General features: G+C 34.6%; 1 protein-coding gene across 1 annotated transcript in view; it reads right to left on the bottom strand.

Annotated features, from left to right (window-relative positions):
* Positions 1-20,385, bottom strand: part of LRRIQ3 (leucine rich repeats and IQ motif containing 3) — a 103,689-nt gene that overhangs the window by 1,265 nt on the left and 82,039 nt on the right. Inside the window, exon 6 of the mRNA XM_036256784.1 lies at positions 6,233-6,959. Within this exon, the coding sequence (XP_036112677.1) occupies positions 6,233-6,959 (727 nt within the window). The remainder of the gene's footprint in view (positions 1-6,232; positions 6,960-20,385) is intronic.

Genomic DNA, 20,385 nt, shown 5'->3' with positions numbered 1-20,385 from the left:
GATATGTCTATAAGAAGCTTATAGAAAGTAAAGAGCAAAAAGGTATATACATATATAAATGAAACCCTATAGTACCATAATGAAAGCACTATGTAACCAGACAGAATGAAACATGATGAAACCATTAGTCACGGCAATCTGGAGAACAGTCAGGGGAAGGCAAGAAAGGCTTCAGTGCTGAAATGAAAGCAGAGAGGGTAGCGCAGCTGGGCATGCTCTGAGAAGTGACAGCTCTCTATTTGTCTGGGTCACAGTTTTGCAAAGAACAGCAGAGCAGACAGGCCTAGAAAATCAGTCTCGATCATGGTGCTTCTTATTTGTGTTTAGGGGAACTCAAAATCTGGACTTGGGAAATGGGACAGAGGCCTAAGTCTAGAAAGTCTAAAAATCATTCACCATATGATTTTTGACAGATTATTTACATTCTCTCTACCTCAATAACTTCATCTTTAAAAGGGGATAATCCGACCCAAGGATTTGGTAAAGGAGTAAATGAATGAACACATTTAAAATTCTTAGAGGAGTGCCTGCTATTTAATCATTTCTTTAACTGGACAGATAAGGGTGGCATTCATCAGGACAGAACGTGTCGGAACAACCACTAGCTGGGGGAAAAGATGAGAGTTCTGTTGTTGTAAAATTGAGTTTAAAAAGCCTGGCTATCCATGTGGTGATGCTCCAGGAGTTGAATATAGAGAAGTCATGGCAGTGAAGCCATAATGCTTGTGTCTGAAACTCAGATCTACAACTTACTGATTGTGATTTTTGAAAAGTTATTTTAAGCTCTGTCTGTATAATTTTCTTCACTTTCAGAAGAAACAATCCATCTTACAGAATTTACCAAGGAGTAAATGACCTAATACATTAAAAATCTTTAGAGGAATGCCTAGAATTTAACAATCACTCATTGAAAATTAGCTACAACTATTGTGTCTGGAGCTCTGGAGAACAGTCTTGCCTGGACATGTAGCAGAGTGAATGTCATGGCCAAAGGGACTGGCCACATGTATTTAAGAGTGATAAGCCTTAAAAATGTATTAAAATAGCCCTCCTACAGATAATAATTATAAACTGTGGACAAAATATTAAAAAAACAAAACAAAAAACTCCCCAACTATTTAAAATAATCGAAGAGAAACATAATGATTGTTTGTAATTATATAGTATTCCAATAGAATACCAGGATCAAACAATTGGAAAATAAAATTATGAAAGAAATTCCATTTACAATACCATAAAAAAATCCGGTAAAATACTTAGATACAAGTTTAATAAAAATATGCAAGGCCTATCTTAGAAGAATACATTTGGTGAAAGTAAAGGAAGACTTAAAAAATAAAAGACGTTAGCCATACATAAGTATACAAGAGTTTCAAATTTAAGAGGTAAGGCAGTTCCAAGTGAAGACGGGGCTTTGTATGTCTACGGAAATGAGTTTAACGGTTGCTGGGATCCGAAAGTGTTTAGGCTAGGCAATTGAGAGGGTTGTTCTTATGAACTTGAAAGTTAACTGTGATTACAGTACAAGGTGGTGGAGAAAAACTTGATCATCAAAATAAGACCACAGTGAATGAAGAGGGTTGTCTAGGAGGTCGATTGATGACCAAAATTAAAACAAGCAGATGATGATGTAATTGGATGTCTTTATGCTAATTGATATTCAGCTTCAAAATGGACACCCTGCTATGTGCCCTGAGCAATATCCTTACATTTTCAAACTATGGACAAGAATATTTTAAAAAGCTTATCACCAGCTTTTACCTGGTACATAAGTTCTTTCAATTCAAAGATTCTTTTTAATTTATTCTTAAATGCCCCTGTGGGTATTTTATCATTTCCTAAACTAGAGATTTATGGTTCCTCTTTCTTCTTTCATTCTTCTTCATGCTGCAGCAGGAGCAGGGACCTACTGTCTCAGTAATGACTTCACTAGTTACTGAGATTAATCAGAATGCTTTTAGGTCAAGTATTTGAACCAGGAAAAAAAAGAACTAAAAAACTCTGGTCTCTAGACAGAGTTTACTTTTTTGAGTCACAGCTCTTTTCTACATGTTGATACTCTAGCTTAATTTGCAAATATTTATAAATAAAATTCAATAATGCCTTTCAGGACAACACTATGCTGCCTTATTCTTGTGTGCTTTCAAAGATAATACCTTTGCAAGAGTTTACAGGAATAGATAATCCAGTTAAGATACATTAGAAAGCTCACTTGACTGTATCCTCTACAAATTAATGATGGTCAGACATTCAATTTGCTGTAATAATCTAAGCCGATTAAATTTCTCTAATACTTATTTGCATTAGATTTGTGTTTTGATATACGAGACTAGCTTTCATTCTCTTTTCCAAAATATTTTTTATTAAATTATAGAAAAATTATTTCCAAAAATCTCTTTCTCACACACAGAGTATACATTAATAAAAACGTTTATAAATTTTTGCAGAGAAAGACAAGATATTTTTCATAATTAAAAAGATATTATATAAAGTACCTCAATAAATAGCTTAAAAAGTGCTTACATCTAGAAAAGGCAAATGCTTTCTTCTTAGTAGACACCCTTTCTAGTATGAACTATTTTAGTAAATTACAGCATTTAAAAATATAAATGAAATAAGCAGCTATAATATTCTCTAAGTATTTCTAGACAAGATTTAACTCTCTCTATATATATATATTTACATAGTTTGACAAATTAAAATATCACCAGGATAAAACTGTGGCTGTTACGCTTGAATCTAATAGCAGGAAAAAAATTATATGAAAGACTGAAAGGGTTCAAAAAAATTACCGGGGGTCCTGTCTAGCATACCCTTCAGAGTTATCTGTGTATTTCAATCTCTTTGAACTACTTTACAGCTCTATAAGTTGAGGAAAACTGTAACACAGATGATCTTTGTTTATGTAAATGTAAATACATTTTGTCCAATGGAGTTACAACTGATTATTGCCAGTGGATAATGACCAAATTTATTTTGACATTTCTGACTGCCTATTTACATGCATGCTCTTAGAATTCTCATTTCAACTGTTTGCATTGTCTTACTAGTTCCCTCATTAATTAATAAAATAAAACTTTTGACATGTTCATTTTATATTTATGAATCAGTTTTATGGTCTTGAAATATCCTTTGTAAAGAAGAGGTAATATATATTATATAATACACATTGTATATATATTACATATTATACATTATATATTTTATATATAGATATGAAAAAGAAAAAAATATTGCCATTTGCAACAACATGGATGGGAGTTGATGGCATTATGCCAAGTGAAATAAGTCAGACAGAGAAAGAAATAATATCTGATCTAACTTACACGCGTAATCTAAAACAAACAAGCAAACAGACCTCACAGACAAAGAGAACAAATGGGTGGGCTACCAGAGGTGGGAGAAATGTGTACCATGGGGAAAGGAGGTCAAAAGGTACAAACTTAAGAGTTATAAAATAAATGAGTCATGGGGATATAATGTACAGAATCATGACTATAGTTAATAATACTTTATTGAATGTTTGAAAGTTGCTGAGAAAATAAATCTTAATAGTTCTCATTTAAAAGAAAAATATATAAGTATGTATGGCTACAGATGTTAGCTAGATGTAATGTGGTGATCGTTATATACAAACACCAAAACAATATATTGTGTATCTGAAACTAATATGTTATATGCCATTTATACCTCAATAAAAATCCTTTGACAAATAAAATTTACTAAATCTCAGTTAAAATATTTTAAATCAATACAAAGTTTTAGAACCATCTAACTTACGTTTAGTTTAAAATACAAAAATCTTCATCACTGAACAATTTTAAAAAATTTGCATTAGTTTGAGACAGTGTGTTCTGAGGATTAATGTTCTGAGTTATTTCTTAACAAGAAGGTTCTGTGGTAAAATTCATGTTTCAAATGCAATGATTTTTTTCTGGTAGGATTTCTAATGGTCTTTACCATAAGATTGTCCACTGAGATCTGGAGGTCCTTTCTAATCCAATTTAATGTCTCTGGAGCAATAGTACGTCAACTAGTCTCCTTCATAAACCTTCTGCTTGCTGTAGGTAGGACAATATTCACTAGCTCCTTTCTCTCTCCTATGTTATCTGTTCTGAACTTTCCAACTTTGCTCATCCTCTCTGCTGATAATGCTTTCCCCTCATATATTCTAATCAACAGTTATAATTTTCCTACTCTACTCTTTGCAATAATTCAAATATATGCTTATATTTGCCACTGGGCTGTGAGTTTTTAGAGGATCAAGAATATCTTATTAATATTTATATGGGGTATAAGGGAGAACTGAAATGAATTGACATGTTGATGGTAAGCTTTCTCTTTGAAGGTTTCCTAGATTACTCTCACCTATTTATTTAAATTTTAATTCTGTACCTTGATAGAGTTTGTACTATTGCCTGTGTTATTATTTCACTTGAGCAGTTTTATTGCCTGATGACTTATCTCTACCATGATCTTCAGTTTCTTGGGGCCAAAGGATCTTTATGTCCCTAAATCACCTGGCATGTTCAACAGCTGAAAGGGAATTACTACTTGAATGATTTGAACTGTACGTAATGATTCCTTAGTAGAAATGCCAGTGATCAGAGGGACAAAAAAGAATTTTCAGGAAAAATTTATTGTAATGAAATTAAGCACTTGTTCTAAGTTAGATACCTGGTCTAATGACTTGTGAAGCTATATTCATAGTTTGGTTAATTATAGTTCTAGCATATATTTATTAATTTTGATTATATATCGTCACTTTACAAACACTTAGGAAAAAAATGCATTGTTTCTCATTCCAATGGCTGAAGTATTCAGTACAAATATATAAAAAACACTTGCTCATACCAGAAGCTATTATATGACCCAAATGAACTTACATACAACCATTACTAATTAAAAGACTGAATGTTTCCCTATTTTCTTCAATAAACAATTACTGAATAGATTTTTGGGAACTACTGTACTAGGCACTGAAATGGAAAGATAGACCAAGTGATCTATAAAGGACTTAACCTGACAGAGGCCCTCTTATGATAACTACTACAATTGAGATATTTAAAAACTGCTATGAGAGCACCATCAAATTAAAAGCATGGACAGACTGGGAAAGCAGCTGGGGAGAGAGGAGTAGTGAATGTACCCTTCAGTTGACTGGATGAGAAAAGGATGAATTTTGTCAGTGGCTATACAGTCCATGCACCGCGTGATGGGACAAAGAGGCGTAACACAGTCACACTCAGATGAGCGCTGACCCGGTACTGCTGTGTCTGCCACAAGGAAAGGGTGCCTTTTCCTTCACACATGGGCACCGCCCCTTCACCAGTTTGGACACTTCAAAGTAAAATATGCTCAATAACATAGAGGTTTTTGTTACACAATGTAGACAATAGTAAAACTGTGAACTTGTAGTGCTTTTCAGAGTACATATTTGAGGAAAAAGGGGATAGAATCATTAGGACCTTAGGGATCAGAAAGTACAAAGTTTTGTGGAGACTGGTACATAATTTAGTCTGTCTGGAGCAAAGAGTGAGGCTAGGGGAATGGAAGGAGGCTATAGCATCAGACTTAGTGAGAGGGGCCCAGACAGACTGGAATGGAGTATTACGTCTGAAATGCCACTTAGAGGAGATTAGATTTTATGTTGCAGGCAACTGCAAGGTATCAACATATTCAAGTAGTAAATGGCATGATTGGAACTTGAACTGAAAAGATAGCTTTGTATACTGAAGAACAGATATGGTTACAGAAAGGATGGAGAATGGAGATGGAGGTCTCAATTGGAAGGATCATGTAAATTCTTAGAGGAATTTTGAGAGTATGAATTAGCATAGGAAAAATGGGATTGAAAAAGAAAGATGTTTGAGATTCCTTTTAGAAGTAAAATTAATAGGGAGACATATTAGATGTTGGCAACGAGGAAAACTGAGTTGCAAAAGACTGAGTTTACTAGCACAGGTCAAGAGGCTAATGATGATGCCATTTACAATAAGAACAACCACTAATTAAGAAGCAGAATTTGTAGGATAAGGGTGGGGGTGGGGAAAGATAGAGTTGTTTTACTGTCCCATCTTTGGTAATATATTAGGACATATTTGTTCGTTTGTTGTTTCCAAAGTAGACTATACCATATTGTCAAGTACTGTTTATTAGATCTCAGAATTTAGTATGCAATATTCACATGAAATTGACTTATATACTCCTATTATATCAAAAATTGACCTACCTAAGTTCCTTCGTGCGTTTAAGTAAATCCTTTTGATATTTTTCTGTTTCTCGTCTTTGCTGAACAATCAGACATTTCTCATTTAAGAGAGCTTTCTTCTCCTTTAGTCTGTCAATTTTATATAGGCCTTTGGTCCAAACACTGCGCTCATTACTTAAGTCTTGAATTAATAAGCGGTCTTTAGCTCTTTGTTTTTTTTCTTCTAGAAACAAGGCTCTCCTCTCCCTAACTTTCTGAAGGTAGTTGGATCTGTCCTGCCAAAGTTGCTGTAAACCCGTCTGAATCGCCCTGTTATCTTCTGCCATTCGTTTCTGCGCGGCACATTTTTTCTTATATAAAGTTTCTTGAACAATTAAGGCACCTTTTTCTTGGGCAACTTGTGCCATAGATACAGCCATTACTTTCTCCTTGTAGCTTTCCAGCTTCTTTTGTTCCGAGTGATATTTATCAATATCATAAAGTATTTTGAGTTTTATACCAGTTCTGTGTGTTGTATAAAACTCTCTTCTTACATTCTCCTCCAACAGCGGGTGTTTTTTTTTAATTACTGGTTTTGGATGAGTCGTAGGAAGTGGCTGGGTGTATGTAGGACAAGAATCGCGTTCTTTCTCTTTCAATACTGCAGCACGCTTCAGTGAATCTGCAGAATGTATGGGCAGTTTGAACACTGGTATCTTGAAACTGGCATGCAATTCTTCATTTTCAATTTCATCTTCAGACTGTTGACCTACATCACACAGTAGAAAAATGTAATACATTTTACAAGTGTTAACCACAGTTTATTTTCTGTCTCCATTGTTTTGAAAGATATATTAATAAAATTCACAAGAGCATGTTATTTACTTATATGAAGAAGCATTTTTGCCAACTAATGTCCCTTTTCAATTCATGACTTTGGAAAGAAGAATCACTCTTGAAACATTTTAACAGAAATACATTGATTCCCGTGTTTCCTGCATTATTTTTTTCAAAAATGACTTAACTTTCAGTGACTCAATGGCAGCATCTTATATTTAATCATACATATTATTTTCACATATAGTCATCTCATATTTGCAAATAACTTTTAACCTGTTTTACCTTGTTTTTCTTAACTCTGGTGGAAACTAATAGCTGCCAACAACATTGTTTTTCCCTTCATTGGACACACAAAGGAACCAAGTTTCTCAGCCTCCTTTGCTATTATTGTGACCATGAGACTAAGTCCCTCCAACAGCATGAAGGCAGAAGTGATACGTGTAATTTCTGGTCCACAGCTATTAAGAAAAAAATGTGCCTCCTTTTTCTTTCTTCTTCTGTTCTACTGCACAGAGATAAGGCCCTAGAAGATCCAAGATAAACAAGGTGGGAAGACCCTGGCTCCCTGAATTACTACTTGAAAAACTACTCACTGATAAGGATTATCTAACTCATACTCTGTGGGAGCCAGAAATAAATGGCAATTATGTTTGAGTCAATATATATTTCTGGGTCTGTTATCATAGCCAATCTAATATAATAACTTGAATGACATTGCTCATATACTTATTTTCTGACAAGCCTACTGGTGAATTTAGGACCAGGTGGCAAGTACTGGTTTAAAAAGTTATACTGATTGCCCTGGCTGGTTTGGCTCAGCGGTTGGAGCGTTGGCCTGTGGTCCAGAGAGAACTGGGTTTGGTTCCTGCTAAGGGCACGTACCTCGGTTGCAGTTTGCCCCTGGCCCTGGTTGGTCGTTTGGGTGGCAGCCACTCGATGTGTCCCTTTCACATCGATGTTTCTCTCTCTCTCTCCCTCCCACTCTATCTGAACAAAAAAATGTCCTCGGGTGAGGATAAAAAAAAAAAAAGTTATACTGATTAATCTTAGGAACAGAGGTTTCCATGTTTGACTCTCACTATCTATTAAAATCACATCCTACTAAATCTAGTCCATAAGTATTTTATCTTTTCTAATAGGAGATTGTAGTAAAGTCTTTATATATCAAAATGCCACATTTGATGGAGGAGGTTTTATGGAAGTTAAGGTGGTCATGGAGAGGGGCAATGGCCTCTGGTCTAGGCAGGCAGTAAGAAAAAAGAGAACAGGTAGAATTTTCACTAGAGGCCCCTGGGATGTCAACATTAGAAAATGAAGCAATATTTAGAGCTAAAGAGAAAATCAAGTCTAAGTAAAAAGGATACAAAATCAAGGTGTCCACAAATAAGTGTTAAGAGTTTGGGCCCAAAGCAAATCACTAGAGACACAGAAGGACAAAGCCAGAGTTACAGGTCTAGAGTAAATCAGGAGTGGTCTGGGGCAACTACCTAGAAAAAGCACTGTTTTGTGGAATTTGATTTTATGTGTGAACTTTGGCAGGGTACGCTGGCCAAGAAGAAAAGATCAGGAATAGAAAACACAACACTGATACATTACTAAAGGTTCTGGTCACCAATTCCAATTTGTGTGGGGGTGAAAGTGTTTTCCTACATAACCATTCAATGTTCTAACACCAGCTGGGTGTCCTACAGTTCAACTCAATTCTGACACTATCTACTTGAAGATACGACAAGACACCACAGGTTAAGGGCCCAGTCCTACAATACTGTGCACTCCTGATTTAGAGGACAATTGTAAGTCCAGGTTATTATGATCAATCAGCTATAGATTAGTGGTTCTATCAACCCCTTCCTTGGGTTCAATTAATTTACTAGAGTGGCTCACAGAACTCAGACATTTTACTTACTAGATTTCTCACTTATTATGAAGAATATATGTAACTCAGCAACAGTCACATGAAAAAGATGCACAGGGCAAGGTATGAAGAAAAAGTGTGAAGCTTCCATACCCTCACTAAATATACCCCTTTCCCTGAAATCTCCACGTGTCACCAACCTGGAGGCTCTCCGAACCCAGTCCCTTTGGGATTTTATGGAGGTTTCATTACATAGGCATGATTGACTAATCATTGGCCATTGACAACTGAACTCAATCTCTAGCCCTACTCCCCTCCCCAGAGGTCAGGTATGGGACTAAAATTCCAACCCTCTAATCACGTGGTTGGGTCCCTTGGAAAACAGATGCATCCTTAGGCATGGTCCAAAATTTACTTCACTAACGAAAAAGACATCTTTGTTATTCTGCTCTTATCACTTAAAAAAATTCTAAGTGTTTTAGGAGCTGTGTTCCAGAACTGGAGAAAAAGATCAAATATAGTTTTCTTGTTATAAATCACAATCTCACAGTTCCCAATATACATACAGGGTGGGGCAAAAGTAGGTGTATAGTTGTGAGTATGCGAAATACAGAGTTTATTCGTCATTATTTATTAATTATTGTATTATTTTCCACACAAACAATTGTAAACCTATTTTTGCCCCGCCCTGAATGTTTGTTTCTTAATAGTTTAATGTAATTAATTCTTGCCTCTCCAGTGAAACTGGGGGCTCTTTGAAGACAGGAACTGTAGTTTTTTGTGTGTACTAACTACACCTACTTTGTGGCTGATGATTAAGATGTCTCTCATTTGTCGGTTGAACAAAATCCCAATAGCACTTAAAGAGTCTCCCAGTTTCCTTTTCTGCTTCCAGAATCTCTGCTTCAGGATATCACTCTCTGTATAAGATTTGTCTCCTAAAACAAATTCTGATCATATCATACCTTCTACCCAGACACAGGAAAACAAAATCTTCATGTTTATCCACTTACCAGATGAAGGACTGTTTCTCCTTTAAGCCTGGGATCCTGTATTATAGGGAAAGAATCATTTTTATCTCTACACATGCAGCACACCTTTCCCTCTTTGGGACTTTGCTTATATTATTTTATGTTTTGTCCAGTATGTTGTTTTCTCTGTTTACATATGTTCAAATTCTATCTATTCTTCAAGGCCTTTTCATTTGTCATCTTTCCTTGTTCTATAAAAAGGAATTGACATATTTGTTGATTCTCCAATCAGTCCCAATCTTATAGAATGTATCACATCCCATTTAAATTAAAGCTCTGTGGAGTAATTCTTAGCCACAGTAGCAAGCTAGATATCAGCTCCTAAGAGCTTATCAAAGTTTTCTTTGAGCCTTCATTCCTTGCCCTGTTGGTGTGGCTCAGTGGTTGAGCATTGACCCATGCTCCAAGATGTCACCAGTTCAGTTCCCGGTCAGGGCACATGACCAAGTTGTGGACCAAATCCCCAGTGGAGTGCATGCAAGAGGTGGGCAATCTCATTGATGTTTCTATCTCTCTCTCTCCCTCTTCCTTCCTCTCTCTCTAAAATCAATAAAGAAAAAAAATTTATATAGATAACTCTTAAATGTATCATCTCCACTTAGAAGTCTTACAGGTGTTTTTAAAACTTAGTGCATTCAAAACTAATATTTTGCTTGCTACCAGAAATCAGCTGCCTCTAAAACTAGCCCTCCCTGTCTCAGTAAATGATACTTAACAGCATCTTCTTCTCACATCAGTTTATCAATTAGTCCTAGAGATTTTACCTTAAAATTGTAGCTCAACTTAACAGATTTTTCTCCATTTTCCTGCCATCACCCTACTCAGGTTTCTATTAACTCTTACTTTAACTATTGCAATGACTTCTTAAATAGTCTCTGAATTTCCCAACACACAATACACTTCATTGCCCACACAGTGATCAAGCCAGAGTGATATCTGTACAATTAAGTCAGCAGTTAGAGCATCAACCCACAGATAGAAGAGTCACAGGTTCCATTCCCAGTTAAGGGCATGTACCTTGGTTGCAGGTTTGATCTCTGGCCCAGTCGGGGTCATGCAAGGTAATCAATTGATGTGTCTCTCTCACATTGATGTTTCTCTCTCTCCCTCCCGACCTCCCACTCCATCTAAAAAATTCAATGGAAAAATATACTCTGGTGAGGATTAAAAAAAAAAAAATAATAGGTTAGTGGCTTACATAAGCCCTCATCATAAAATTCAAACTCCTTGCCATACAAAGTCTTGCATGGTTTTACATTTGTTTACTTACCCACTACAACGTTCCAACTAGTTCTATCTGCATTTACTATGCCGTAGCCAAGACATGAATGATTTTGGGGTAATTCCGAGGCATGATTTTTAAGTGCCAGAACTATAAATGACTCAAGTAAGGTCAGCTTCTTTCATTACAGTTTACAAGTGAAAAGTTCCATTGAATAATATGTGGGCACATAAGAAAATTTCATGAATTTGCAAAAGCTGTAGGTAAAAGAACAGGAAATAAGGCTTTCCCAGGAAAAAATAATTTCATAATCACGATGCAGATGTGAAAAAAGGAACAATATAGAAATTTGGTTATACAAAATATAGGCAGCAGCTGTTAGAAGCAGTTGATTGCTAGAGGCACCCAGTAAGGAGGTGGACACATGAGCCCAATCTGAGGGCTGAAGAGAGGGGATATCTGAATATAAATATTTGGGAGCTAATAGCAGAGAGATTTTGGGGGACCATGGTTTGCTTCATAGTCTATTTGTACCACTGTTCTAGCAAAGTTTATGAGCAGTGACAGCTTTCATTGTCAGAAGTGACTCAGTTTAGAAAAAATAAAATAAAAATATATATATATGTTTGTATATATATATATACATATATATATAAATAAAATATTCATCACCTTGGCTATTGGAACACTGCACAATAATAGATAAATAAAGTAACACTGTGCTGTATGTATCATTTTAAGTTAAATAAAGATATTAGTGCAATACCCATGACTTGGTAGATACATAAAAAATACTTCTGTTAAAACATAGGTTGAGAGATACCCCAGACTCTATGAGTGTTGCAACCATGCCTATTTCGTTCACAACTCTATGTTAAGAATTTAGGAGAATGTCTAGGGCATGAAAGACATTCAATAAATATATATTAATAAATATGTTTTTTCTAGAGACAGCCAGGCCAATTCAGGGATACTTTTCAGTTTGGGTGGTGGGCTACTGATAATAAATTTATACTTTCTTCTCATCTTTTGCTCCCTCAGTTTTCTTTCTGTAATTCCTTATATCTCTCATCATTTCCTTTAAGAACTCTACACTTCAAATACAATTTTACAGTCACAATTTTACAGCAGGACGTAGACACTTCTACCTCTTATCTGTGGTCATGCTGTCCCTGCTTGCTTGACAGGCCCTGTTTACACCACCATCCACTGTTCATTTTGAATAACATAAACGCTGTCATTTCTTGAGCCCTTACCATTTTGTATCTTCTAGACTTATTTCTTTATATATATTTTCCATTTATTTTAATATTGATAGCCTTAAAATATAGATATTATTGACCATGAATCACAAAAACACAGTTAACAGTTACTGAGTATTTTCTGTATGTCAAGTTGTTCTGTACTTAAGTCCTCTCATTTAGTCCTCTCAATAACCTTATGTGGTAAGTATGTATCATTTTTATCTCCATTTTTATATAAAGAAATTGAAGCTTAAGGAAGTAGCTAATATGCTGCAGTAACATCCTAACATCTGGCTAACATTTTGCTGAATTAAAAAAATGAATAAACAAAAGTAAGTAAATTTTAATAGCCTGTTAAAACAAAAATATCAACATTCATAAAAGAATCCAGAGTCTCACAACATAACGTTGTGATGCCCACATATAATCTGAAACATGTAATGTGAATAAAGATTAGATCATAAAGGATTCCACTACATATAAAATGCAGAAACCATACAACCATATAGCCCATTTATGGTTCCTTTCTCTATTTATGTGGTGTTGCAATATTAAGAAGATTGTGCTAAATTAAAGATTTATATGATAAGTCCTAGAGAAAATAAACATAAGACAAACAGATTCAACTAAAAATCCAACAGATAAATTAAAGTGTATTATAAAAAAAATTTGAACAATTAAAATGACTAGAAAAACGAAACAGAGAAACAACAACAAAACAAATAAAACAGTCGTGATCAAATAGAATTAGTTTCCTCACAAAAAGAGACAGAAGAGAGCTCACTTTCACAGGCTTTCCATGTACACACACTAAAAAAAGGCCATGTGAGCACACATCAAGATCTTGCCATCTACAAGTCAGAATGAGAGGCCTCAACAGAAATCGTCCATGCTGGTACCCTGATCTCAGACTCCCAGCCTCCAGAACTGTGAGAAAATAAATCTGTTGTTTAACCCACTCAATCTGTGGTATTTCGTTATAGAAGCCTGAACAGACAAATACAAACGGAGTACCCTGTGTTCTGAATTTCTAAGCACATTTCCCCAACTGGTATGCAGTGGCTCACTTGTGTGCTGTTGAATAATGGGAGTGTCCAGAGACATTGACTATCCTGATGGGAATAGAATGGTTACAACCTCTAGGCTCCCTTTGCCATAAATTTTATCTTTGGAGATCAAGTGTGGTCTGACATACTATTCTACAATCATGGCAATAGGGAGGAGCTCAGAAGGTACTCTATCACTTGAAAATGTACTTAATCAGTTAAGTTATTGTGTGTGGTGCTATTTACTGTTACAAGAGATAGAAAAAATAGGTGGTTTAAGGTGAAGGGACTAAGCAAAAAAAACACAACTCATAGATACAGACAACAGTATGGTCATTATCAGACGGAAAGGTGGGTGGAGGGATAAAAAAGTGGGTAAAGGGGGGATAATCAGTGACAAAAGGAGTCTTGACTTGGCATAGAGAATACACAATATACTATACAGATGATGTATTATAGAATTGTACACTTGAAACCTATATAATTTTGTCATCCCAATACATTCAATTTTTAAAAAGCATGTCACATAGTCCAAGGTGTAGCCAATCTTAGATGGGTGCTCCCAAATCCAGATTGTGCATATATCAGATATGTCAAACAATTTTTGGTTGATATACATTTTTAATAATATTCTGCCTATATTGAAATATAGACTGATATAAAAAATTATATTAGAAGTTCATTCACATTTTCACACACAAACACATGCTATGCTATATTTGTCAATAAAAGAAAAGAAAGTATTGCACAGAATCTTTCAACTATTGAAAATGCCAATGATTATAAAATTATATTATATTTGTAACAGTTATTCAGCTCAAGTTACTTATTATTGGAGACTATGAAGACTGGAAAAGATTATCATTAAATCCTGGTATATTAGTTACCTATTGCTACCTAACAAATTACTATAAAACACAAAGGCTTTAAAACAAGACATATTTATCATTTCACAGTTTCTTAGGGTTAAAATTATTCAAGAATAGCTTTAGGAGGGTGGTGTGACTCAAAATTTCCCAATGATGTTACAGTTGAGATATCAACTAGGGTTGCAATCATCCAAAGGCTTAACTGGTGTTGCTGATTTGTTCCATGACTGGATGAGTTTGGATGTACTATTTTATAGCAGTGAGATAAAATCAGCTCATTAGTTTATAGAGAATTATCTTGTGCTATAGCAGCATATCTCAACTCCTTTGTTAAAGTTTAGCTTTTGGACAATAGGGAATATGTTTACATATCTTTGTATCTTCCACTACAGCTAGCATAGTGTTCTGTATTTTTGGTATTCAATTTAAAAAACACAACTATTTATGGAATATGGATATTTATATTAAAAACTAGAATTTTTAAAGTACATGTTGTACTTTAAAATATATTACTTTTTTTTCCCAAAGGCTGTGTTTTAAAGGAATACAAAAGTCCCACTAAAAAACTTAGGTATAGCAGAGAGGTGAACAATTTGAAATAACTGATATGCACTTCTTTCCTCATCTCATTAACTTATTTTTCCCCTTCCCCCTCCCATACATCTTTGATAGGCTTATTTTCCACAGCCTTTTTGCTTCACCTTTCCTATGTCTTAACTGACAGTGGCATTAAGAGTCTTTGTTAGGTCCTGGCAAGTTTGGCTCAGCAGGTGGAGCCTCAGCCTGCGGTCCAGAGAGTCCCAGGTTTGGTTCCTGCTAAGGGCATGTACCTCGGTTGCAGTTTGTCCTCGGCCCTGGTTGATCATGCGGGTGGCAGCCACTCCATGTGTCCCTTTCACGTCGATTTTCTCTCTCTCTCTCTCTCTTCCTCTCCCTCCCTTCCACTCTATCTGAACAAAAAATGGAAAAATGTCCTCGGGGGAGGATAAAAAAAAAAAAAAAAAAAAGAGTCTTTGTTAGCCCTGACTGGGTAGCTCAGTGGGTTAGAGCATCATCCTCATATGCCAAGGTTGTAGGTTCTATCTCCAGTCAGAGCACATACAAGAAGCAACCAATGAGTGCATAAATAAGTGGAACAAGTTGATGTTTCTTCTTTCTTTCTTTCTTTCTTTCTTTCTCTTTCTTTCTTTCTTTCTTTCTTCTCTGTTTCTGTTTCTCTCTTCCTTCCTCTCTCTCTAAAAAATCAATAAAGGGAACTTTACAGCATTATAGGCCTACCTCAAGAAGAAAGACAAATTTCAAATAAACAATCTAACCCTACACCTAAAAGAAATAAAAACAGAACAAGAATCAAAGCCCAGAGTAAGTAGACAAAAGGAAATAATAAAGATCACAGTGGAAACAAATGACATAGAGACTAAACAAATTTTACAAAAATACAAAATATCAATGAAACCAAGATCTGGTTCTATAAAAACATAAATAAATAAGACTGATAAACTTTTAACCAGACTTATCAAGAAAAAAAGAGAGTAGACCCTAATGAATAAAATCAGGATTGAAAGATAAGAAGTAACAACTGAATTCACAGACATAAGAAGGGTTGTAAGAAAATACTATAAGCTACTATATATGCCAACAAATTGGACAATTTGGTTGAAATGGGCAAATTCCTAGAAACATACAATCTTCCAAAATTAAATCAAGAAGAATAGAGAATCTGAATAAACAGATTATAACTAATGACACCAAAGCAGTAATCAGAAAACTCACAACAAACTAAAGTCCTGGACCAGATGGCTTCACAGCTAAAATTTACCAAACATTCAAAGAACTAACACTTATCCTCCTCAAACTATTACAAAAAATTTAACAGGAGGGTGGACTTCCAAGCTATTTTTATGAGTCCAGCATGTTCCTAATTATAAAATCAGATAAAGACAATAAAAGAAAGAAAATTATAGGCCAATATCCCTGAACATAGATGCTAAAATCCTCAATGAAACATTAGCAAATTGGATCCAGCAATACATTAAAAAGATCACAGAACATGATCAAGTGCGATTTATTCCAGGGATGCAAGGTTGGTACAATATTCACAAATCTATAAATGGGATACATCACATAAACAAAATGAAAGATAAAAACCACATGATCATATCAATAGATGCAGAAAAAGCATTCAAGAAAATCCAGCACTCGTTTATAATAAAAATCTTAGCAAAGTGGGAATAGAGGTATCATACCTCAACATAATAAAGGTCATGTATGAAAAATCTATAGCCAACATCATATTCAATTGATGAAAACTAAAAGGGTTTCCCTTAAGATCAGGAAGAACACAGGGGTGTCCACTTTTACCACTCTTATTCAACATAGTACTGGAAGTTCTAGCCACAGCAATCAGACAAGAAGATAAAATAAAGGATTACGAATTGGAAAGGAGGAAGTAAAACTGTTAGTATTTGCACATGATGTGGTATTGTACATAGAAAACCCTAAAGATGCCATAAAAAAAACTACTAGATCTAATAAATTAACTCAGCAAAGTAGCAGTAAACAAAATTAATATTCAGAAATCAGTGGCATTTTTATACACAATTAATGAACTATCAAAAAGAGAAACTAAAAAATCCCATTTACTATTACGACAAAAGCAAAAAAAATAATAAAAAAGGTACCAAGAAATAAACTTAACGAACGAGGTATAAGACCTGTAGGACATTGGAGAAAGAAATTGAGAAAGATACAAATAAGTAGAAACATATACCATGGAAGAATTAATATCATTAAAATATCCATACTACCCAAAGAAATCTACAGAGTCAATGTAATTCCTATTAAAATAGTAATGGTATATTTCATAGATCTAGAACAAATATTCCAAAAATTTATATGGACCAAAAAAAGATCCTAATAGCTTTAGCAAACTTGAGAAAGAAAAACAAAGTAGGATGTATCACAATGCAAGATATCAAACTATACTACAAGTCCATTCTAATCAAAATAGCCTTGTACTGGCATAAGGATAGGCATATAGATCAATAGAACAGAATCGAGGTCAAAAATAAGTCCACACCTATATGGTCAATTAATATTTGACAAAAGAGGCAAGACCATACAATGGAGTAAAGACAGCCTCTTAAGTAAATGGTATTGGGAAAATTGGACAGGTACATGCAAAAAAATGAAACAAGACCACCAACTCATACCATACACAAGAATAAATCAAAATGGATAAAAGACTTAGATGAAAGTAGCAAAACCACAAAAATCCTAAAAGAAAACATAGGCAGTAAAATCTCAGACAACGCTTGTCGCAATATTTTTGCCAATTTATCTCCTAGGGCAAAAAAAAAAAAAGGAAAAAGTAAACAAATGGGGCTACATCAAACTAAAAAGCTTCTGATCAGCAAAAGAAACTATCAACAAAATGTAAAGGGAACCCACTGTATGGGAAGAACATATCTGCCAATGATATATCTGATAAGGGATTAATTTCCAAAATATATTTTAAAAAGTATACAAATCAACAACAGAAAGACCAGCCAATTAAAATTGGACAAAGAACCTGAATAAACACTTCTCCAAAGAGTACATGCAGATGGCCAATAGACATACAAAAAAAAAGCTCAACATCACTAATCATCAGAGAGATACAAAATAAAACCACAATGAGATATCACCTCATACCATCCAGAATGGCTATCATCGATAGATCAACAAACTACAAGTGCTGGCGAGGATGTGGAGAAAAGGGAACTCTTGTGCACTGTTGGTAGAAAATCTTTTTTATCTAACATGTCCTCCTCTCCCTAAAAAAATGCTCAGGGTCCAGAACTGCTCAGAAGCTTTTTGTTTCTTTTTCTTTTTTCTAAAAGCAGAGGGCTGAAAGAATGTACATAAATGATGAAATGCTGTTTAATTTGGTAAATAATAAATAACTTTTTGATAGGTCTCTTTCTTAGTGCCTTAAAATGTCTGAGTACTTAAAAAAAAGCACACAGTTAGTCTATCTTGTTGCTGTTTAGTGTTCTTTTCATTCAACTTGAAGACCTTCCTGTAGCATTTCTTGTAAGGCACATCTAATGGCGATGAACTTCCAGAGCTAATATCATATTCAATAGTGAAAAACTAAAATCGTTCCCTTTAATATCAGGAACAAAGCAAGGATGCCACTCCTGAGCAGCACTTCCAAAGTGCTGGAAATCCTAGCCAGAGTAATTAGACAAGGCAAAATAAGAAAAAGGCATCAAAATTAGAAAGGAAAAGTAAAGTTGCCCCTATTTGCAGAAGACATAATCTTAAAAAAAATAAATAAATAAATGTTTTTATTGATTTTTTTAGAGAGAGAGGAAGGGAGAAAGAGACAAAAATATTGATGTGAGAGACATTGATTGGCTGCCTCCTGCATGTCCCCTACTGGGGATTAAGCCCGCAACCCCAGCATGTACTCTGGGAATGGAACTGGAACCTCTTAGTCCATAGGATGACACTCAATCCACCGAGCCATACCAGCTGGATAGAAGACATAATCTTATATCTAGAAGACTCTAAAGACAAATAATGGTTAGAACTAGCAAAGTCAGTAAAGTTGCAGAATACAAAATCAACATATAAAAATTGATTGTATTTCTATACACTAACAAAAAAAATCTGAACAAGAAATTTAGAAAACCATCTCATTATGACAGCGTCAAAAAAATGAAAATTTTGGAACTAAATTTAACAAAGCTGATGAGAGATCTTTATACTGAAAACATTAAAACTGATAAAAGAAAATAAAGAAGATACAAATGAATAGAAAGATATCTTGTGTTCATGAACTGAAAGAATCAATGTTTTTAAAATATTCATACTACCTAAAGTAATCTACAAATTCAATGTAATCTTCACCAAAATCTCAAAGGCATTTTTTACAAACAGAAAAAAGAAAAAAAAACAATTCTACAATTCATATAAAACCACAAAAGACAACAAATAGACAAATTAGTCTTGAGAAAAATCAAAGCTAGAGGCATCATACTTCCTGATATCAAAATATAGTGTAAAGCTAGAGTAATCAAATTATCAAAATAGTAACGTATTGGTATAAAGAAAAACATATAGACTAATTTAAAGAACAGAAAGCCCAGAAATAAATTCACACATATGCAGTAAACTGATGTTTGGCAAGAATACAAAATGGGGAAAGGATAGTCTCTTTAACAAATAGTGATGGGAAAATTAGATTTCCACATGCAGAAGAATGAAATTGGAACCTTATTTCACACTGTACACAAAAATCACTCAAAATTGATAAAAGACTTAAGTGTAAGACCTGAAACTGTAAAACTTAGAAAAAACAATATAGGGGAAAGCTTCATTACTTTAGTCTCGACAATTTCATGAAAGGCAAAAATAAACAAGTGAGATTATAATAAATTAAAAAGCTCTGCATAGCAAATCAAACAATAAACAGTGTTAAAATTCAAAGAAAAAATTTGCAAAACATACATATCTGATGAGGGGTTAATTTTCAATGTATATAAGGAATTCCTATAAGTCAATGTTAACCATTTTTTTAAATGGACTAAAGACTTGATTAGATATTTCTCCAAAGAAAACATACAAATGGCCATCAGATATATGAAAAAAAAAATGCTCGGTGTCATTAATCATCAGGGAGATGTGAGTCAAAACCACAATGAGATATTACCTCACATCTGTCAGGGTGGCTATTTCTAAAAGACAAATACCACATGTATTCGTAAGAATGAGGAAAAACTGGAACCCTTGCACACTGCTGGTAGCAATACAAAGTGGTGCAGCCACTATGGAAAATAATATGGAGGTTCCTCAAAAATTAGAAATAACATTCAGCAACCCCACTTTTTGTATTCATCAAAAAAAATTCAATCAGGATGTTAAAGACACATTACCACTCTTATGTTCACTGCACCACTATTCACAATAGCCAAAGTGGGCAAACAACCCAAATTTCCATCAACAGATGAATGACTAAAGAAAATGTGGCATATTCATACAAGGGAATATATTCAGCCTTTCAGAAGAAGGAAATTCTGGCCCTGCTGGTTTGGCTCAGCAG

Source organism: Molossus molossus, unplaced genomic scaffold (genome assembly GCF_014108415.1).
Source record: "Molossus molossus isolate mMolMol1 unplaced genomic scaffold, mMolMol1.p scaffold_m16_p_12, whole genome shotgun sequence".
Taxonomy (NCBI): Eukaryota; Metazoa; Chordata; class Mammalia; order Chiroptera; family Molossidae; genus Molossus; species Molossus molossus.
This window is presented reverse-complemented; position numbering and strand designations above follow the sequence as displayed.